The 22282-nt window shown below is 37.9% G+C and overlaps 1 protein-coding gene across 12 annotated transcripts in view; it reads right to left on the bottom strand.

Moving 5' to 3' along the window:
• Positions 1-22282, bottom strand: part of KAT6B (lysine acetyltransferase 6B) — a 191736-nt gene that overhangs the window by 26728 nt on the left and 142726 nt on the right. For 5 of the 12 annotated variants that reach the window (XM_023645577.2, XM_070227692.1, XM_023645576.2 and 2 more), the window contains 6 exons: positions 19860-20791; positions 18756-18877; positions 17096-17211; positions 14925-15066; positions 11229-11390; positions 8020-8113 (listed from right to left, as the gene is read on the bottom strand). In XM_023645577.2, the coding sequence (XP_023501345.2) occupies positions 8020-8113; positions 11229-11390; positions 14925-15066; positions 17096-17211; positions 18756-18877; positions 19860-20791 (1568 nt within the window). The remainder of the gene's footprint in view (positions 1-8019; positions 8114-11228; positions 11391-14924; positions 15067-17095; positions 17212-18755; positions 18878-19859; positions 20792-22282) is intronic. The other 7 variants (XM_070227712.1, XM_070227702.1, XM_023645584.2 and 4 more) reach the window with 2 other exon arrangements.

The following is a 22282-nucleotide window of genomic DNA, read 5'->3' as shown; positions in this document are numbered from 1 at the left end:
GGAAGATCGGCCCCGAACTAACATCTGTTGCCAATCTTCCTGTTTTTGCTCAAGGAAGATTGTCCCTGAGCTAACATCTATGCCAGCCTTCCTCTATTTTGTATGTGGCATACTGTGACAGCATGGTTCGATCAGTGGTGCTAAGTCTGCACCCAGGATCCAAACCTGCGATCCGCAGGTCACTGAAGCGGAGCACATGAATTCAACCACTATGCCACCAGCTGGCCCCTTTTTTCACCTTTTAATTAGCCATTTGTACTTGACAGACTTTGGAGTGTAGTGGCTAAGAGTCAAAGTGCTAGGACTCAAATTGCAGCTATGCATTTATTACTTATGTAACTGTGCCTCACTTTCCTCACCCATACGAGGAAGTTTAAAGCACACATCTCGATCACTGTTGTGACGAGTGAATGAGTCAGTGCTCTTAGGAAAGTGTTGCACATAGGAGTACTCGGTAACATCAGCAACGTTGCTGCCACCAATGACTTTCCTTTTCTGCACATTCTGTGTTCATATCCTCTGCTCATTTTTCTATTAGGGTTTATGTTTTCATGCTATTAAATCTTTCCTTTTATATTTATTTAAATACTACAGATATCAAACCTTTGCCTGGCATATTTGTTGCAAACATCTTTCCCATTATGTTTACTTTTAAATAGTAATAGATTTTACTATATAGAAGTTTTACATTTTTATATAGTCAAGTCCATCTGTATATTCTTTTGTGATTTCTTTCATTGCTTTAATGTCTAGGATGTCCTTGATTATCCAAAGATTGGATAAGTAATATATATCCTTTCTTCCACTTTTTAATGGTTTTTGTGTGTTTGTTTTTTGTTAATCATTTAAATCTTTAATCTGCCTGGAGTGTCTTTTTAGTTGCTCAAACATCTAAGATGTTTTCTCACATGGTCATGCTTTTGAATATGCTGGTTCCCTCAGCCTGGAATGTTTCCACTTCAACTTCTTATGAGCTCTCAATGTATACTGTACAAACATACTGTCCAGCACTTGTTGACTTGTCAGTGAACTTGACCACCCAGCAAAAGCTATGTCTCCTTCATTTTTGTCACTGGTGTTTAGCAGAGTGTAGACTAGGGTGCCCCAATCAACAAAGGTTCAATGAAGAGAGAAAAAATGAATGAAATGACTCTTCTCATCCTCCTCCACTATCCAGTTTAGACTCAGATAAATGCATTTACACAAACACACAAGTAAGTGATGATGCCAACCTCTTTCACCACTGCCTCATACAATGTTCTGCAACCTACTGCTGAATCAGCTGCCTTTCCCTGAATCTCTCCTGGGTCAGCTAAGGAGGATGGGTTTTGCACCCTGCTCCCCAGGCAAGGTTCTGGCTTTGCAGGCTTGAGTAAAAGACAATTCATTATCTGCTCACCCACTGCCCAGCCAAGCAGAATCATAAACAGCTAAAAGTATATATAACAGACTATAACTGCTACATAAGTATGTATCAGTCAAAATATGCCCAGGCTACTCACTACAGCACTTCTAAAATTGTGAAATATTAGAAACAACCTATATGCCCATACCTAGGAGAGTAGGAATAAGCTATATACATCCATACAATGGAGAACTATGCAGCTGCAGGAGAGAATAAGAAGATCTCCATGAAGTAGTATGGAGTGACTACCAAGACATGTCGTTCAGTGGAAAAAATCAAAATGTAAGAGCCTATCTATAGTATGCTACCTTTTGTAAAAGAAAGGAGGAGAAATTAGAAAATACACATCTATCTTCTCATTTGTACAAAAAGAACATGGAAAGGATAAACTAGAAACTAATGAGACTGGCAACCTGCAGGAAAGGATCAGGGAATGGGAACGGGTGGAGGGAATCGGGGAGGGGAGTGACACTTCTCTGAGTATACTCTTTAACATAGTTTCAACTTTGAAAATCATGTTAATGTTTTATATTCTAAAAGAAAAAAAAAAGCAATGAGCAAAGAGAAAAAACTAAAGTGGATAACACAAACAAATAAGCCTAACTGTATCTCAAATAAATAACATCACCAGACTGAAGGGGAAAAAAGTTAAAAAGAACTAACCCAAGTAACATTTGAACACAGTATTTGGACTAAATATACTTGGAGTAAAGCCAAAAGAACTATGTACAAATACTGACCTCTAGTTAGGAGGTTTCTTTTTCACAGTGGTAAGAGTTAGCAATTCTGAAACTACTTAATGTGCATTCTAGGACCGAGCACACAAGTACATAGACTGTAGATAACAGAAGTCAGGTTTCTCGCTGTCACAGAAGAGAGTTACAAATATGGAAATGTGGAAGGATAGAATAAAACCTTGTAGTGGTGTTGATTCGGAATGCAAGGTTACGGTGTAAACTCATGATAGCAGTGTGTGTGTATGCATATACATGTATGTATATATATGTACGCGTGTGTATACACTCACACACACACACAGATTCATTCTTTCTTAGTTCTGCCACCTGAGAGGTCCTAGAAGCAGTGACACCACAGTAGCAATAAGCACACCTAAGTGCCAAGATCTTGTTTCTATATTGTTCTCCAGTATAAACAACCAAGGCCCTTAGGAGAAACGGGAGATTCTAGGGCTAGGTCAGAGAAAGAACAAGATGAATCCGGAACATGACACTGTACCAGAAAGTATGGAAGTGTTCAAACGGATGGGACATGTCAGAAGGACACAGGAACGAACTTGAAGCAGTTCCCACTGAATAAATCTTGGACAATTTGAGAAAATAAATATGGTAGCAACAAGTTATAATCCATAAAATAAAATAAAAATCCATGAGTATGTAATTATATAAATAAATTAATAATTAGGTAAATGAAGTAATTAAAAAACTAATAAAGCTCTTCTTTACAGTGAATGTCAATTAATAAGTAGAAGAAACAATGGAAGTAGAAAACCACCATTTCGTGACTACCATAGTAATAACTATCTTAGACAAGAATCATAAATGAATGCTAAAACAAGTAAGTGGAAATTGGATGAGAAATAGGATATTTACACAATCACAAAGTATCTTCTTACCAGATATTAACTGATTACAAAGGGGAATAAGTTATTTGACAATGAAGAAACCTGGCAGGCACCACCTTAAGCCAGTAACGTGACAAATAAATTATCAGATGATCTTGATCTTGATAAGCTGCACTGAGAAGGACACAGCATCACTTCTGTGGTATTCCTGCCAAAAATACACCTAACTTGAATCTAATCATGAGGAAACATTAGACAAGCCTAAACTGAGGGACACTGTACTAAATAAGTCGCCTGCACACTTCAAAACTGCCAAGATAAAAAAACAAAACAAAACAGGGGCCGGCCCTGTGGCACGGCGGTTAAGTTTGCACGTTCCCCACTTCAGCAGCCCAGGGTTTTGCCGGTTCGGATCCCGGGTGCAGACATGGCACCGCTTGGCAAGCCATGCTGTGGTAGGTGTCCCATGTATAAAGTAGAGGAAGATGGGCACGGATGTTAGCTCAGGGCCAGTCTTCTTCAGCAAAAAGAGGAGGATGGGCAGCAGATGTTAGTTCAGGGCTAATCTTCCTCAAAACAACCACAACAACAACAACAAATGACTGAGGTGCTATTCCAGATTACTCAGGAGACATAATAACTAAATTCAATATGTTATCCTGGACTAGGAAAATTTTTTTTCCCTAGAAAGGGCATTAGTGAAAACTGGCAAAAATTGGAATTTGAACAAGGTGGATGGATTAGATAATAGTGCTGAGTCAACACTAATTTCTTGATTTTGACAATTTGTAGTTATGTATGAAAGCATCTTGGTTTTTAGAAAAACACACTGAAATATTTAGGGGTACAGGTGCAACAGGTCTACAACCTATTCTCAAATGACTCAGGAAAAGAATTCTATGTATATATCATACACACACATATATCAGTATGACAGAGGGCAATGAGGAGGGAGAGAGAGGGAGACTGAGAAGAAGAAAGCAGAAAGCAGATGTGATAAGATGTTAACATCTGGGGAATCTGAGTGGAGAGTATATGAGAATTCTTGGCACTGTTTTTGTAACTTTTTTCTAAGTCTGAAATTATTTCAAAATTAAAGGAAAAAATAGGGGGCTGGATAAGGCATTGCTGGGCAGCTCTGGCAGCAGGGGCAGGCCACGGCCCGGCAGGGAACACTCTAGTACCCAATACCCAGCAGTACCCTGGGAGGAAGAGCAGCTACTTGCCTTGTCCTGGACGGCTCCAAAGCAGGTATCACAAAAGTTTTGTGGGAAGTGGGCTTCTCTCAAGTCTTGAGATGTCTGGTAGGACAGAGTGTGCTCTGTGTGTGTGTGTGTGTGTAAACAGAGATGGGGAGGACGTTAAAATTTTCTGACAGAGAAAGAGAGAGAACCTCAGAATCCAGAAGAATGAGATGTGGTATCCACTTCAACCCATGACAGTCACTTCTCCCCCTCTACCTACTTAAGTTTTGGGCAAAGAGTCACAAAACTCATGAGGTGGTTTATGAGCAAGCTGGGAGTTGGTCCCCTCTACTCATTCTGGCCAACCTCTGCAAATGACCTCCCAGGGAGCCCTGTTCTGACAAATCCTAGATAAACCGTCCTAGGGAGAGAGACATAACACCCTATTCCAAGGGCAGCATTTGGTGTCATGGGTGGCCATTCCATCTCTCCCGACTGTCCTGTAGAAGACTGTTGAGAGCTGTGGATTCGTGGTTCTTTACATGCACACAACACATCATAGGGCACCCATGTCTAGAACCAGCGTGCAAGCGGGCAGCTGGGCATCTATGGCCATCCTCCTGCTGGTATCCTGTTTCAGCTTCCTAAACTAGCAGTCATTATAGACAAAATGAAGATTTTCCGGACTTTCAACTTTATTTGAATTACTGAAAATACATCCCCTGACCAAAAGACCCTCAGCCTCATGTACAAAATAAAAAGAAAATAAATCTAACCATTAAGAGGTCCCTTAAAAAAAACAGAGCAGGGGCCAGCCCTGTGGCCGAGTAGTTAAGTTTGCGCGCTCGCGTCGGCCCCCCAGGGTTTCACTGGTTTGAATCCTGGGCACGGACATGGCACCGCTCATCAGGCCATGCTGAGGTGGCGTCCCACGTGCCACAACTGGAAGGACTCACAGCTAAAATATACAACTATGTCCTGGGGGATGTGGGGAGAAAAAGCAGAAAAAAAAATAAAGATGATTTTTAAAAAACAAAACAAAACAAAACAGATCAGATTTTAGAAAACCCATAACTCTGGTTATCTGTTTTGCCCTGAATTCTGAGGCTGACAAGGCTTATGAGAGGTCACGGGGTTTATCTCCTCTTCTACAAGAGATTGGACCTGAATCATTCTAGAATGATATTATCTACTATTACTTTAAGTAACTCCAAAGAAGGAGATGCTATCAATATTGTCAGCAGCCTACTCCATCTCCTTTAAAACCTTTGAAGCCAAGGAATTTTTGGGGTTTTAAATTTAATTTCTATTGGGTTTACACCAGTTCCCATTTTCTTTGAGTGTTATAAGATTCTTCCCCTAATCTCCTCTTCTCTGAAGAAATAACACCAATCCCATTTCAACTTTATTCAAATCATTCCACCACACTCCTTAACCCACTCCAGTGTAGGGGCAAGGCCAAGGGTAGAGGAAAGAGAAAAACTAAATTTACACCCTCAGCACCGCATTGCCTGGACACACCCTAATGGATGGCATTCACCATGATGGCCCTGAGCCATCCAGAAAGGTTCCATTGTGTTCCACAGTTCATGTTTAAAAATACAAGGTAGACTCTAATACAGTTTTCACTAAAATGGTTAACATGAAGATTTAGCATTTGAAGGGAGTATCTTTGTTCCTGGGTTGTTCTCTTATGTAGAAGATCTCAGTACCAGATCATGCAGTACAAACAAGATGATACTATATTTAGAGACTTGCATTTTTACCTGGTACGTACCAGTCCCTTTTTAATTTTATTGTGGGCAGTGACCAAATCACTTTGGAGATTCAATTCAAGTCAACAAAAGTATATCTAATGCAGATTATTGAGCGCTATCCTACTGAACACAAAGAAGAAGGTGTTCAAGGACTGTACAGCACGTTGGAAGTATGACAGTTATATCAACAACTACTGCAAAAGGGCGAATTGAGTCTAAGTGCTATGCTACAGAGATAAAGAGCAAGAAGAGAATGAGATGAAACTCCAGGAGGCAGAATAAAAAAGAAGAGGATGTTGAGCTGGCTCTTAACAATGGGTAGGATTTTGAACAGACAGAGGCCTGGGAAGGAGGAAGTGGTCATTTTAGGGAAGGGACTACATAGACAAAGAATGGAAGTATGGAAATATGCTCAGAATATTTGAATAAAAAGATTAGTCGATGAAAAAGCTTAAAAGATAGGCTGGAACTAGGTGTTGGAAGATCTTGAATATTGAGCTAAAGAGTTTGCCTTATTTTGTAGGTATGCAGATACTATACGAAGTTTAAGGCCTGAGGCCAGCTCGTGGCATAGTGGTTAAATTTGCGCATTCTCCTTTGAGGGCCGGGGTTCACAGGTTCGGATCCCGGGCACAGACCTAACACTGCTCATGAAGCCATGCTGTGGCAGCATACCACATAAAACAGAGGAAGATTGGCAATAGATGTTAGCTCAGGGCCAGTCTTCCTCACACAAGAAAAAAGTTTAAGGCCTGAATCACTGCTATGTATATCAGAAATTACAATATATTTATGAACAACTTATGAATGGTGGCCAAAAAAACCTCCATAACAAGACAATTGGATTTGCCCTTAGAACTGATCACAACTAGGACTCTGCAAAATAAAAATGGTGAACTCCTGGTAAGACGGCCCTCCATGGGATAACTAGATCAGAAAAGAATAAATAAGACTAGGGTAATATTTATTTTAATAACCAAAATGTTACCTGAAATACAAAAATAATTTTAAAAAATACTTCAAAAAAGAATATCTTTCAAAGTCAATGTCAACAAATTATACAAATCAGTCCAAAACTGCTAAACAGTTATTTTAACACCCAGACTTTAATATTTTAATATATAATAATACATATTTAGACACAACATATTTCTTCATGATTTTCCTTGAGCACATTTGCATTGTGATTTTTGCATTTGATGTGCCTTACAAAAATTACATGATTTCCTAAATTTTCCTTCTTCGAGTTTAAAATCAGACAAATTACAATCTGGTAATGAAGAAGTATAGAGTCCCAAGTGACAGATTTTCACGTGCTCAGAAATGACTATTATCATCGAATACCTGACCTTCGTGTTATTTGGGTATTTTGAATCAATTCTCAAAATGTAGCCTTAATACTACATTTATACATCCAATTGAATATAAACAAGGAGAAAAAAATTACCAATTTTTTTTACATTATCCCGTGCATACTTTTATATGTTATTCTGATTTTAATTGAGGAAACTCAGAAGATACAAATGTGTAACAAAAATACTTCTTGGGCAACCTCTAGATACAAACATTGTAATAATTTCCATAATAGACAAGGGAAATTAACTAAACAAGATAGTTATTTCTACTAGAGAGGCTCAAGGGATAGGCTATGGAAAGCATTGTTTTTCTAAATAGAAGCATCCCTTTCCTGCTCTGTACTGTACAAGATTATAGGCAAAATTTTAGGAAGCTGAAAATCCTTTTAAATAACACTTCCTTTAGCTTTAATTGCAAATAATTGCCTCTTTTGGTGCTAATGAGCATGAGCACCACAGAATGGAATGTAATTCTGCCGGTTCATTCAGGGTAATGGCTTTGTGAGCTGGTGACACTGCAGAGAGAACTAGTCTCAATTTCCTAGAGTACAATAAGTGAGCAGCAGTAAATTTTTCACTTGAGGAAGATTTTCTAACCTATGTAAATATAAATAGAAAATCCATTATCTATTGATAAAAACAACAAAGTAGATTAAATAAAGTTTTATGTGTTACTCTTTCCTTTAACAGCCATCAGCTTCCTGGATCATGAAAGTAAATAAAGCACTTCACTTACTGAAATCAATGAGAAACCGTCCAAATCCTTGCCTTTGGTGCTGGGGCATGATCATTATGCAGGAGACATTATACTTCTGCTGGCAAAGCTTTTCCTGAGGGAAGGAGAAACAGATCAAGTACGTCAGAGCTCTGCTGAAGTGGGCACTTCCCTGCACCTGCCACTGTCCTTGTACAATAGTCCACTAAGGTGAGCCAATGTGTTAGGTCAGGATCAAGCAGAATAATCCTACTGTGTTAATCAATCCAACTATCAGCTAATGAGAAACCATGAACTCCAGGCACGTCTCTCAATTACGTCTTTATTCTTGAAAGTCAACACCATAAAATATGAATGAAGAATCCAAGGAAATATGAGCTTTTCAAATGAAACAGAACACAAACAGTATAGAACAAATGCTTTCCTTGCCCAGACAACTTGGGAGATGGGGAAAAAAACATCCAGAGACTCACCCAGTGGGTAAGTTAGGACTTAGCCTCCTATCTTGTTAAATAACTTACAACTCTGCAACAGCAATCTGTCTTCTGCCTTTGATCAAATGCCCCAGTGAAACTAAAATAGTCTAGGTGTGGATAGATTTGCACAAATATATTTCGTCTATGAATAAAAAGTCATAGTAGAAAGCTAGAGAAACAATTAGCCTGCATTTCAAACCAGGAAAACAAAAAAGACAACAGCAACAAGAAACCCCAAAGCCTCCAAACAAAAGTGAGGCCAAAATATTACCAACAGTCTGAAACCAAGAGGAAGATTGGAAAGAATACGGTGGGAAACAGTTCTTATAGTTAAGGAAAAATATGAAATTTTCATGGCATGTGGCATCAGAGCAGCAATATTTTATTCAGAGTACACAGAAGCCGCTAAAACCTACACAGAGGAAATCTGGAAAAGGCTTTCAAGGTTGTGAGCGCTCTGGCCAAGTATAAACCACAAATAAGACTGACCACAAACAGTACTAACCACATCAAAGAATCACTTCAGAACACCCAGATCTTTAATGAACCTATTTGAAAGATCACAGGAAATGGTTGCGGGAAAAACCCTACAGGGCAGAATTAAAGATTTCTTTGTGAAAAAGATGTGCTCCCAACTTTTCCACATTTGTAGCTGTCTGTGGAGTCTCTGAGAAATGAAGAGGAAGAAATAATGTGTCAGTTTTCTTAAGAAACTGGATTGTCCATCACTAGATAAATAAATGAAAAGCAAAGGTTCAAAAAAATCAGTCTATTTTGCAAAGTTAGAGAAATGGGTCACTCTGTCTAAAAAGAGATGCACTCTGGATTAAAAGGATTCAACCTTGATGGCATTCTTTTCTTTGTCCCAAACTATTCCTAATTTTAGGAGATTTTAAAAAAATAACCCAATAGTGGTCCTCCCCCCAACCTCCTTTAACACGTTACTACAGCTAAATTTTAAACTATGGATAAAATAACTGCTCCTTCTGTCCTTCCCATTTAGAGACATCCATTACGTGCTTGGAAAGTCATGTGTATGCAGTGATTTACAGTGAACTTCTCTAGGTCACCTTGGCCATCCTCTGGCTATAACCTCTAGAATTCGGTTTAAGTATAACCCCAAAGGGCCATAGTCCTTCACACTCCAAATGACATATTAGAATATGGTTTAATTTGCTAGTCTTTTAAGATGTTTATTTTTTAGATTAATTTTTGTTTTATTACTCTGTCAAAGAATATTAGTATTCTGCGTATGGTAAGAAATGACAGTAGGTGCTGCCATATTATAAAAGAAGCTGAAAAAATGAGAAAAGTTTAGCTTGTTCTAAGTAAAACGTTGGGCCCCCCGGAGGAAGAGACTCGAACCACAAGAATCACCATTAACTGTAGACCCAGAGGCCAGCTTGAGAAGGCAGGACAAGGACAGCAGGTACCACTAAGGATTTATGTTTAAACTCAGACACATTTAAAGAAACACCATTTTCTAACAGGAAGACAACTGTGACCACTATGCTTTTTGACTCTTTGGAGAAAAAGATCTTTAAACACCTATATGAAAGGTAAGATGTTTTATAAATAAAATCATATAAATAGATTTCCTTTTTATTGTTTTATTTTGTGTTAATTCTCTGTCATCTTTTGAATCTGTAAAGTGCAAATTAACTTTCTTCTTTTTCGTTTTAAAGCTTTACCAAATATGTGGATTAAAACATTGAGGCTGTTACACATGAGTTCTGTCACTTATTGGTATTTTTCTCTATAGGTGGTCCCTCAGTTGATTCTTAAATTTAGAACAATTAACAGTTTGCAAAGGACTTTCATTTATATCTTTTGATCTTCCATGAAAATAACACTTCTATAAGGCATTCCATTTACATTATGCAAGAGTAGGTTCATTAAAATTCACTTATCTGATCACCTACTATGTAAAAATATACCATAAAATAAATAAAATATAGAGTTCAGATCATTTACCTTCTGCCTGGAAGTCTTAGTTACCATCTTAGCACAATGAACTATTTCCTAGGTGCCTAAGAAAAGTGAAGGTCATTACCTGGTAAATATCTCCAAACCCAGCTTTCCTTTATTGCATATGAGTTATTGTTTCTCAGAAGCCTTTGAACAGAAGAATGTGAGAGAAATCTCTCTAAACCAGTGAAAAAGACAAACTATATCCACTCAATATGTCAAGGGCTTGCTTCCCTATGTCAACAGCTGGAGATACTTTGGCTTTCTAAAGGTGAGGCTGCTTTAGATCTTAAAACAATAGCACAGAGAATAGGAAACGAAAGAGTAAAAGTAGTCATTATACCAGCTTGACTGTCCAAATGCCAACATTCCAACTCACTGAAATACTGATGACCAGAGAAGGAATGCAACGAGGAGAAATGAGAATTATCTCTTAAATGCTACATTACACTGAAACCTTCTGGTTGACACCATTTAGGGGGAAAGGGGAAATAAGCTTAACATTTAGAAAATCAAAGATGCTGGGTGGTCTGCCAGGCAGCAATTATAAGGGTAGATAGGCACTGACAGTCAAGATAGCAAGCAGTGCTGAGGTCCTTTACACACTTCCTAGGCACGATGTTTATTGTTTTTGTTTTAAATGAGCTCTAAACAAGAATGTGAGCTTTTCAGAAATATGTGTCACTTATTCAAATTAGAGTCATAAAAAAGCCCTGTTCAAAGAATTGGGCTCTACCAAAAACATTTTTAAAAAGAAAATTAAGGTCATACTGGCTCTTGTTTTACCTTAGAGAAGTATCCAACCAGATGACAGCCCTTTTCATCATTTTTTGTAAGGACATAAAAAAGGAAGGGCTCGACATCATAATACAACGTTTTGTGGTCCAGGAAGAGCTTGGCTAACAAGCAAAGGTTTTGGCAATAAATTTTGCTCATATTCCCATCAACCTAGCAAAGAGAAACAGACAACATTATTTAACATAAAAATATCACTCAATATAAAATTGTTTCTTTTATATGGTATTTTGTAAAGTATATAATTCTATTTCTAAAACCCAAACTGATAGATTAAAACACTCCATTAAACAAGTATAAAGTTAACCAGTAAACAGCTGTCACTTGGCACATCAGAAGTCCACCTTTTCTCTAAATTAGAGTAAATTTAAGGTAGCTTAAAGAGAAATTTAGGAAGAAAAGAAAGGCCAAACCACTAACAGAGAAGTAGTTTTTATTTGCAATTTATTATGAGTAAAAAATGATCAGGCATGCCCTCTCTATTTGAATCAAGTAAATCTGAATTAAAGAAATGTAAACACATTAAAATACTGCTCAAGAAAGTTAAACTTTATGCTGCTTTTAAAAGGGCTTCCCTTAAAAATAAAATAAATGAACTGTATTATTCTGATTCCACAGAAGCGTAGATTAGCAAAAGAGGTTTCCATTTTTATTTTATGCCAAGCATCTTTAAATATAATTGGAAAACATAAAATTTCTACATTGGGAATACTTATAGAGAAAGTGAGATGAATTTCAACCTACAATAAGTACCATAATTACCGTTTACTTCTCTTCAAAATAAAAAAATCAAGCTGTGATACTGATGATTATAGACAGGAGGCTAGGCACAGATGGCAATTTCTTTGATCAAATGTAGTTACTTGTTGAAAACAGAAAGCACAGCAGATTCAAGAAGAATTTTCCTAGCACTTTTCTTAGGGGAAATGGATATTTGCTAACCAGAGCTCTTTAACAATGAACTTGACCGTTCTCAAGTCTCCTGTGGACCATACAGGTTCTCATATTGCACAAATTATTTTTAGACTTCATATAACTATTTCCCTTGGATGAAACCTAGGTCCCACACATAGCAACATAATCAAATATGGGCAACGGGCACAGAGGATACAGTTCTCTCTTTAATTAAAGGAAGTTTCTAAGTATTTGGGAGTATGGTCCTTTCGGAAATGGTAGTATGTTACAAAAAGGAAAGATGAAGATGTATCCATCTGTGAACCAGAAAAACAGAGATGACAATGTTGAAGCAAAATTCTTATTAATTGTGACAGGTCTAATATGGCCTGATTTCAAGAGGGACAGATAAAGAGAAGATAGGAAAGTAGCAATCCGTGACTATTCTTCATTTATTTCATAAGTTACTTAGGAGACAGCTAAGAGCAAAGTATCCCACATGCTGTATACTCTACGTATTAAGTCAGATTCTAAAAGAGTGACCTTGACACTTATCCAATCCAACTACTTCAATTATTTTTATGAATAAATTTTACAAATATACTCCTGATTTTTCCCTCTCATCTCTGTATGGTCCAAAAGCACCTGCCCTGAAACAGCAGACCATTCTTATCAGCCATTCTTATCAGCCTAACAAGATTGATTCTCTTACTCCTGGAGGAGACTATCCCTGGATTTATGAGAGCTTCAACCCCACAGGCAGATACATTCATGCTGATTTATTTAACAATTATTTAAAGTCAACAATATGTTTTGCCTTTTGGGAAACAATGAGAGAATGATTTTTATTTTATTTTGGTTAGAAGAAAGGATCCAAGGCAACAAGGAAGGAACCAATAGGAAAGTTGAACTTGTGACATTAGTTAAGCCTCAACTGAGAACAAGTCTGTTGTCTCAACTGGTTGGAGCTGGATAGCATCCCAAAACTAGCAACAGGAAGGACATGCAAGTTGCATTTGGCTTTCCCTCTAGCCCAGTGGTCCTCATTGGGGGTAATTCTGCCCCCCAGGGGACAGTTTTGGTTGTTCCATCCAGAGGGGATGTGGTGCCACTGGCATTTAGTGCACAGTGGCCAGGGATGCTGCTAAACATCCTACAATGCACAGGATGCCCCCTAAACCAAACAATTATCCAGTCTGAAATGTGAATAGAGCCCAGGTTCAGAAACCCTATCCCTACCATCTACTAAGAAGTAACATATAAACAAATCTTCCTACAACAATACCTTCCTTCCTTCAAGCTTGCCAAAAGAGCCTGATATAACTAGTAAGAGGGGCCTTAAAAAAATCATAAGACACAATGGAATACTACTCAGCCATAAAAAAAGACAAAATTGGCCCATTCACAGCAACGTGGATGGACCTCGAGGGTATTATGTCAAGCGAAATAAGCCAGTCAGAGAAAGACGAACTCTATATGACTCCACTCATAGGTGGAAGTTGATATATTGACAAGGAGATCTGATCGGTGGTTACCAGGGAAAAGGGGGGGTGGGGGGAGGGCACAAAGGGGGAAGTGGTGTACCCACAACATGACTAACAATAATGTACAACTGAAATCTCACAAGGTTGTAATCTATCATAACATTCATAAAAAAATAAAAAATCATAAGACACAGCTGGAGTTACCTGTGTTCTCTGATCAGTTTTGAGAAAAAGTAGTGGGCCTAAGCTTATCTGACAGAGGGAACCTGGTCCATAACCTATGGAATGACCCTCCTATATTAAATACAATGCAAGACATCACAGACCAGAACTAAAGAGAAATGTGGGGCAGAACAATACATTTCAGTCTAAACAACTCAGAAAAAGAATCCTAAGGTAAAACTGTATTTCAGAGAAAGGAGATATGTCTGCTGTGCAAGGAAGGCTTGTTCTGAGCACCCAGGAACGAAAACAATTCACCAAAATGGGTACCAGAGAAGAAAATAAGTCAGGGAAATAGAAGTGCTCGACTGGAGTGAAGAAAATAAAGGAGAGAATTAAGAAGTCCCATGAATAGGCAATAACATGAAAGAAAGGCATGGTCTCCTCACAGTACAACTGACTCAGCTAAACTGGATCCCTGAAACTGACAATAAAACATGATTAAACAATGAAACGATAGAGAGGCAAAGACTTTCTGCTACTAAATCAATTTTGAAAACACAAAATGTCTTTAAGAACCCACAATGACAGACACATGGCCACAAGGGGTTCCTGTGAACAGCAGAGTTCTCCAGGGGTGGCCATCCACCCAGATTGGGGGGGAGTCCCAACATCTGCTGGGGTCTCACCCAAAGGATTATCCACCCTGCCAAGAAATGGGTGGAAACACAGGTGGCTGTGTATTGAGGAGATATGTACAGCTGCTCAATCCCCTGGAAGAGTGAACACCTGCCAGACATTGGCTGGAGCTGCTGAAAAAAGCTAATTTCTCCTGCCAAGGAAAGTAGAGTTTACAAAGCACTGAGGAGATCATAAATTCACTGGTGAATATATCTGGTGCAGACACGGATTTAGGGGAAGACAAAATAAGTTAATGTGATGAAGAAGGAATTTATCATCAACCTAAATGGTTGCTTAATATGGTTAGATAAACATTCCAAAACATAGGGATATTTTAGAGAGTGGTCTGAATTTCAACGCCAAAACTGAATATACTTTGTACCTTCTAGAAACAAATCAGTACATAGCCAACACTTAGAAGTGCTAGGTTTCGAAAGTTGAGTCTTTTTTATTTACACATGCTTACCTCAAATACTGAAAGGTCTTTCCTCCGGTAAATTTCATTTGCTGGAGGATGAAACCATCCACATTTCTTTGAGTGTCTTAACAAAATATTTTTACTTTTCATATATTTAAGACAGAATTCACACAGGTAAAGCTTTGGTAATCTGTTAAAATTTTAAAATCAAAGAATCTATGAGATTGATGATACTGTTTAGGCAAAATTATTAAATATTGTTCAATTTTCTCTAAATCATAAAAAGGCTGTATAATAGTATTTGAAAGAAGCAGTTTCAAAAAACAAAAAGAAAGCCAGTAATAAAGAGTATGTACAAACAGAACATTATTTTTCAGTATAATAATATTTGCTGTCTTTACTCTGTGAACAAATCATTTGTTTCCTTAGAAATATCCTACTGAAAGAAAGGTTTTCATACTTGGAATCACTACTCTAAAAACCAACAATAAGGATGGCATCCTGTCAGGCAACCATGCATACTTTTCAAATTTCAGATTTAATGTCACAGTTTCAACAGTTTTACATATATGGTCAGTGGTATAAATGTAACAATCTTTTACTCAGAGAGAAGTGAATTCATTATTTTTTAAAATGATCTGTGTACTTATAAGGCAGAGAAGTCCTAGAATTTAGCTGTTTCCATTTCTACTTATAGATTTCTACTTTAAAGTTATTATCATAGTTAGATACGGTCTAAAGCAATAAAAGTAGAAAAATCAAAAGACCTTATGCGTTTTTACCAATTCTACTGACTCTTTGAGTAACATTAGACAGCTTTCTTTCCTCTGCTGACTTTTTTTTCCACCTTAAAAATTGTAACATTGGGGCCAGGCCAGTGGTGTAGTGGTTAAGTTTGCACTCTCCGCTTCAGCGGCCCAGGGTTTGTAGCTTCGGATCCCGGGGGCAGACCCGGCACTGTTCATCAGGTCATGCTGTGGTGGCATCCCACAAAAAGTAGAGGAAGATTGGCACAGATGTTAGCCCAGGACCAATCCTCCTCACCAAAAAAAAAAATATATATATACATATATATATATGTAACATCAAAAAAAAATTGTAACATTTCTTATTTGTACCCTATCATGCTTAAATGGACACTTCTGGTATTTATAAGGAAATGTTTAGAAGTACATTCAAGGTCTTTGCGGTATAAGAATGGGGATAGTTAGATACAGACTCAGATAAGAGTAATTTCAAATCTTGGACTTGCAAATTTTATTCAAAGCTCTCAGACCACATGACTTACGACTACCCATGCAAATTAAAGCTCATAAGTATCTTTTAAAAATTGTTCAAGAACACAAAGCCAAGTGATACAAGTTGGGGAGACAAACCAAGACTCCTGACTCTTAGCTTGCCACTTAACTTCTAGAACACCCTCCCTATTTCCTCCAGTTAGATGACTGGCCAGACATTCATGTGGTAAAGAAAAGGACAATATCTATTCTAGAAGAAAAGCAAGTTTGTGATTACCAGAAATTTTGTAGGCTAAAACATTTGAGAAGATATTAATAAAGTAAACCCTGATGCACCTGAAATCTGTTTACAACATACCCATTTTTAGACATATTAGTTCAAGACAATTTCATACCTATCTTAGTTCAAGACAAAAGAAAACTCTAGTACCATTATTTTGTCTTCATTTTTAACAAGTTAGTCACAAATGGCTCTAAAACTCTAAAAGTAAAGATTTGGGGAAGGGTCTCTTAAGGCTACTTACTCCTACCTACTTTCTTCCATTTTTCCTTCTTTTGCTACATTTCTATAAAAAACTTAAAATAGCAGAAATTAGAGAGAAAACTAATAGGCCTAATTAGAAAAATGAAAAAGGCAAATGAGAAGAAACTACCCAATATTTTACAAAGGCTAACTTTTTCCCCCGATTTAGTTGCATACACAAACATCATTTACCCAATTAACCAAAGGAAGAAACCATGGTGTAGAAGCTAAAAGACAAAATTTACAATGCCTGTGTACCTAAGGAGTGTAAGGAGTTTACACAGAGCAGTGAATACTATAAAAAGGTGCTGGTAAAAGTAGTAGTTTTGGAAGCACTTACAATCAGCTGTCAAAATTTATGTCTTAAAAGTCATCTAATTCCTGCTTTAGAATCAAGAATCTTCCTTCCTCACATATATGGCATTGAAGTGATATACCTGCCAGGCTTATTCCATTACCTTGCATATTCCTGTGGGTAAGGCGAGGAGTACCAGGTTTGGATTTCATATTTCCCAAATTCTATTACAGAAGGGTACCGGCCACAGTCTTCTACTCCACTTTCACACTCTATTTTCTGTCAGACAGAAAGAAAAGAAAATAAACAAAATATAAGCAATAGAAGAGGATTTTGCTTCTTTCAAGAAGGGAAATGACCAGAATACTAATATTAATCATCAATTTTCATATTGTTGAAAAAACATTATATAGGTCCTTGTGAAATAAACTTTGTATAAGATTCATATATAAACAAACTAATACTCTAATAAACAGTATCACCAAGACAGAAAATGAGTACAATATAAACATATACGAATATCTATTGAACTGAATTCAATAATCTCTTGCAATGTATTAAAACCGAGGAAATCCTAAGATGATGTGGCTTTATACACTCTTACAGTCCCTTGTTCCTCCGTGAAGTAGTATTTACCCCAATTGTAATGAAATAATCAATTGTGAAGTCTGCAGTTTCACATCCATCTCCCCCTCCTCCCCTGACTCCCACGCAGTAAGCTACATGAGGTGAAGACTCTGCCTGCCTGATTCACTGTGGTACTCTCAGTGTCTAGCACAGTGCCTCACACAGACAAGAAATGTCCGTGAATGAAAAAGCCAGTGTTACCGTGCTGGAAAGAAAGGGCTTGAGATTTAACAGTATCTTTCAGATCATAGCCTGCTGTTCATCATGTCTATCTATGAATGCCAGAAGTAGGCTGAAAAAACAGGACTTCAAATCTCAAAGATTGGGGGAAATCTTCACATTTATCTTAGCAAAAGGAAAAACAACACAAACCATACCGAGGGGGCAAAATGAGGAATGGAAATATCCAATAGCCCCTAAAGTAGAAACCATCAGACGTATTTAGCCCAAGTGGCTGCTACTAAAAAAATAAAGCTTAAGAACCTATGGACAGACCCAGCCCGCAAAAAACGGCAGTGAGGGGGGTAGGAGTCCATCTGTGACTATTGTGCCATAGAAACTGAATGTGGTCTACTGACATAAGAAAGTCACAATCCATAACAAATTTGTCTTTGAGAAGTCCAATAGCTTTACCTTTTAATGTTTTTCTGACAATAAGCTAAGCAGAGTTAATATTTTAAGTGGAACCATTTAAAGAAATTACTGGACAATGAATATAAAAGTGACTACAACTGATCACGCAACACAATATTGCCTTCACCAATGCCAAAGAGTTAAAATTATGAGACATTGTTCATATGGCTGGCCATCTGTGTCGGAAAAAGTATTGGTAAATTTAAAAGCGATGTTCTTCTTTTGCTAATGGTTTAAAATTGCTATTTTCTAAATCTGAACAAAAATATTCAGACTTCTATTCCTCCACACCAAGAAGTGTTTTTCAAAATCTGCCTCAACTGCTGCTACTCTGGTCTGTTTTGTGAGACCAGCTGAGCTCTTTCCAACTTTTAAGAGTGGAGACAACTCTACAGAGTCATTGCTTTTGAGTGTACAGTCAACAAAAATTATCATAACAGTTAAAGAACCACAAAGGATTTGGAGGGGAGTCTCTATAAAATCAAAGCAGCAATTTCATAATAGTCATACATACAGAAGTCACATATTATCCTTGTTACTATAATGTGGTATCCTGGCCTTACCTCCCAAGAAAGTTCCTGGGCTTGCTTAAAAACATCCAAATCCTCTTCAGTAACGGTATCCTTGTTTCCAACCACATTTATATCTGTACTTTCTTGTTTGACGCTTATTTTGATTTCAGTATCTGTCATTTAAAACCAGCAGAAAGGGTATTCACTGACTTGAATGACAAGTAACCACCATATATTACCAAAATGATACCAAATTAGCATAGTGGGCAAATAGGGATCTTTTTTTTTTTTAACCTTTCTAAGCTTTTACATCTAAGTACTGCTCATAGATTCAGCAGTACCCTTTCCCTGCTGTGCCCAAATTTTTATTTGAATTATCAGTCATCTTTTTATAGCTTCAATAAATAAATGAGGGAAAGTAAGAATACAAAGCAAAATCATATTTTTCAACCAAGATTAGAAGTTATATCAATGACTAGTTATAGAATTCCCATTATCACTTTTGAGATAATAAAATCTACCACTTTGTCCAAATGAGACATTTTTGTTTTTTGTTTTATAAAGGGTAGCAAATCTAACGGGCCAATTTGTTAGATGAAATTATGAAATCAGTTTTCTCCCTAAGGTGAATACACACATGGACACACACACATCCAGAAGCACACTTCACAGAATCACAGATCAGGCTTTGTTGAGAAGGAAGCAGGATGAACTTTGTCATGAGAATGCAATGGAGCAGAGGGAAATGAGGAGCTGAGATCCCCCTGGTGGAAGCATGACAGCGCACAACCAAACAGTGCCGTGATGAAGAGGCGGCATGGGAAAGAACATGGCAGAAGCATGACAGTGGCTACTCATGCGGGACTACAAAGCCATAAGCAACGCTATGGAGGCATCTGGGGGGTCCTAGTGTCACTACGAATGGAAATAAATAATAAAAGGTGGGAGAGTATTAGTTGGAAAAACAACATTTTAGAGGTTTAGTCAGTATTAGAAAAAGGTCAAAGTTTCACTGCTTCTGTATGAAAGTGAAGTGAGAACAAGAGAAATAGCTAAGACCTACGTGACAAATAGGAATTGATTTATTTATTTTTGGGGGGGTTGGGAAAAAGGGACGGGACGCAGGTTTGGTTGGAGCTTTGACCTTTTGCTTACCATCATCCTGATCAGGTTTAATCCTTCCGTCTGTCAAGCTCCCCTTCCCTGGTGAGGGGGTCCCCATCTGAGGGGTCACTTTATATTTTAATCTGCCTAGCATCCTGTGCTTTTTAAGGAAAGTTGTTCGCTTGAAGTGAGCAATTGCTTTAAAAATACGTCCTCTAGCCATCCCCCAGCTAGAGGAGGAGGAGTGAGAAATAAACCTACTTCTAATATCTCTTTTTCCAAAGAAATGGGCTTTAGATTTTGCCGTGGAAGATAATTCAGTTTTACGACGCATACGTTTGGGTGGTGCATAACTTGGGTGTCCCTTTTTCCGAGACTGTCCCTGAGTGGTATAGATATGAGAAAGTCCATCAAAGAGTGCCTTCAGCTGGCTGTTATTAGTAAGACTGCTAAAGGAGGGCACACTGGACTGGCTGGAAGAACTCTGGGGAGAGGTAGAAGAAGTGGAAGTGCTGGACTTTTGTGAACTGGGGCTCTGACCAGAGATGGGGGTTGGGGGTAGAAGTGAAGAAGGTGGAGGTTTTAGCTTTTGTGTGGTACCTGTAGCCAACACATGAGAAGTGCATGACTGTTTCTGAGAGACCTTTTTCCTTGGACGATAGTGCTTTGAAAAGTCTATTATTTCACCTCGTGATCTGCGACCATCAGGTGATGGTGTAAAAAACTTAGTAAGGCCATCAATAAGCCCTTTGGTTTTCTTGTTAACTTTAAGTGTAGAGGCAGAAATGTAGGTGGAGGTGGTGGTGATTTTGGTGGTGGCACCAGGCCGAGTGGGGTCTGTAACAGCCAATCTGCTGCTTGAGTCCTTCCCAGATGCAGCATGACCAGATGAAGGTGTGGTACAGACTTTAGTCTTTTGACCCCTACCAGGTGACCCCCTTCCTGTGAATGCATTCATGGATCCTTCATCACTGGTTACAGACCTAGGCAAAAATTTAGAGAATAGTATCAGCATTTAATAATAGAATTTAAAGGTATCTAAAACAAATTTATAGCAACTAGATGCATTCAATGTGCTTAAACTTAAGAAACAGAATTGCAACCCTAACAACTGTTTTTGTGTGTGCCTCCACTGAGATGTTTCTCTGTGAAGCAGGTAGCAGCAACTACACTGGCATGTTATGATTCTCCCAGGGCCCATCCAACAGGTACTGGAAAAATCCATGTGGACCCAAGGGCAATATAAGTAAGAAACTTTTGGAAGAGATTAAAAGAACACCCAATGCTTTCATTATAATTAAATTCAAATGCTACCCCTTGTGCTGTCACAAGTAATTATGACTTCCTGAAATGTCTTTTTAAAAGTATTAAAGGAAATGTCATAAGTGTTACAAAAGAATAAGCTTATCTAATCTTTAGTTAGAAGCAATTTTAACTCAATTTGAAAACTATATCAATCGAATTTGGGTTTTTTAAAAAATAGAAAACATTAAAAGATACCCTCTTCCTCTCAGCAGTTTTTGCTTAGAATGATAAGATAACCAATAATACTCTCTAAGCAGAGGAGACAATTAATTATAGCATAAAATATTGCTGAAAAAAGGACAACAATAGCAAAAAACTGAAGAAATGATTAAAGAAAAGCTACAGCGGGTCAGACATGACATGGAAAATCTGGTGAAGAAGCAGCACATTTACCATGGTCATTATCAGACACTGGTGTCAGAATCTTTATACACTGGTTCTGACTGCTAGTTTACTTCATTTGACGCTGGTTCTGCCCATACAGCTGTGTGGTCAACAGAGAATGGAGGTCACTCCACTAACACAGCTGCTTACGGGAACAGCAGCTGCCTGCCTTCACCTCAGGCTAGAGCTTGGAAAGCTACCCATTTTGCAGCAGAATTTTATACAATAGAAACATTTGCATGTGAATTATGGCAGTGCTGGGACCCAAGAATGCACTTTAAAAATTATCAATTTAGCTGAAGGCTAATAATGAAGAAATGGAAGCCTGAAAATGATATGATATTGAATTATAAAAAAATCTTAAGTAATTACAAATACAAGAGCACATTTTAGTGGTCATCTTGTACATAAAGATTTAATGAACAATTTCGGCAGTCAGCTGAAGGGGAGGCTGGTGCAGATGACCGCGGCAAGCTACTAGGCTCATCTGAGGCGGTCAAGCACCCGGAGCTCCGCCTGACGCCACCAATTCAGCCAAATCAGGTTAACGCTGGAGATCTCTAGTGTCACAGTGAGAGTTACCAATAAACAACTCATTCAGGCTACAATGTTTCACATTAGAATGCTGCATTTGGACTGTATCTGGAATCGATTGCCCAGAAAGGATAATAAGCTTATAAAGCATGTAAAAAGGAAAACTCCCTAGACTGTCTTAAAAATTCCTAAGCTCAAAGGACAATTTTGGACAAACAAAAAGTTAGGATTGGTGCCAGATGCAATTTTCA

The sequence above is a fragment of the Equus caballus genome, chromosome 1 (assembly GCF_041296265.1).
Source record: "Equus caballus isolate H_3958 breed thoroughbred chromosome 1, TB-T2T, whole genome shotgun sequence".
Taxonomy (NCBI): Eukaryota; Metazoa; Chordata; class Mammalia; order Perissodactyla; family Equidae; genus Equus; species Equus caballus.
The sequence above is the reverse complement of the archived record's forward strand: the minus strand, read 5'-3'. Positions and strand labels throughout refer to the sequence as shown.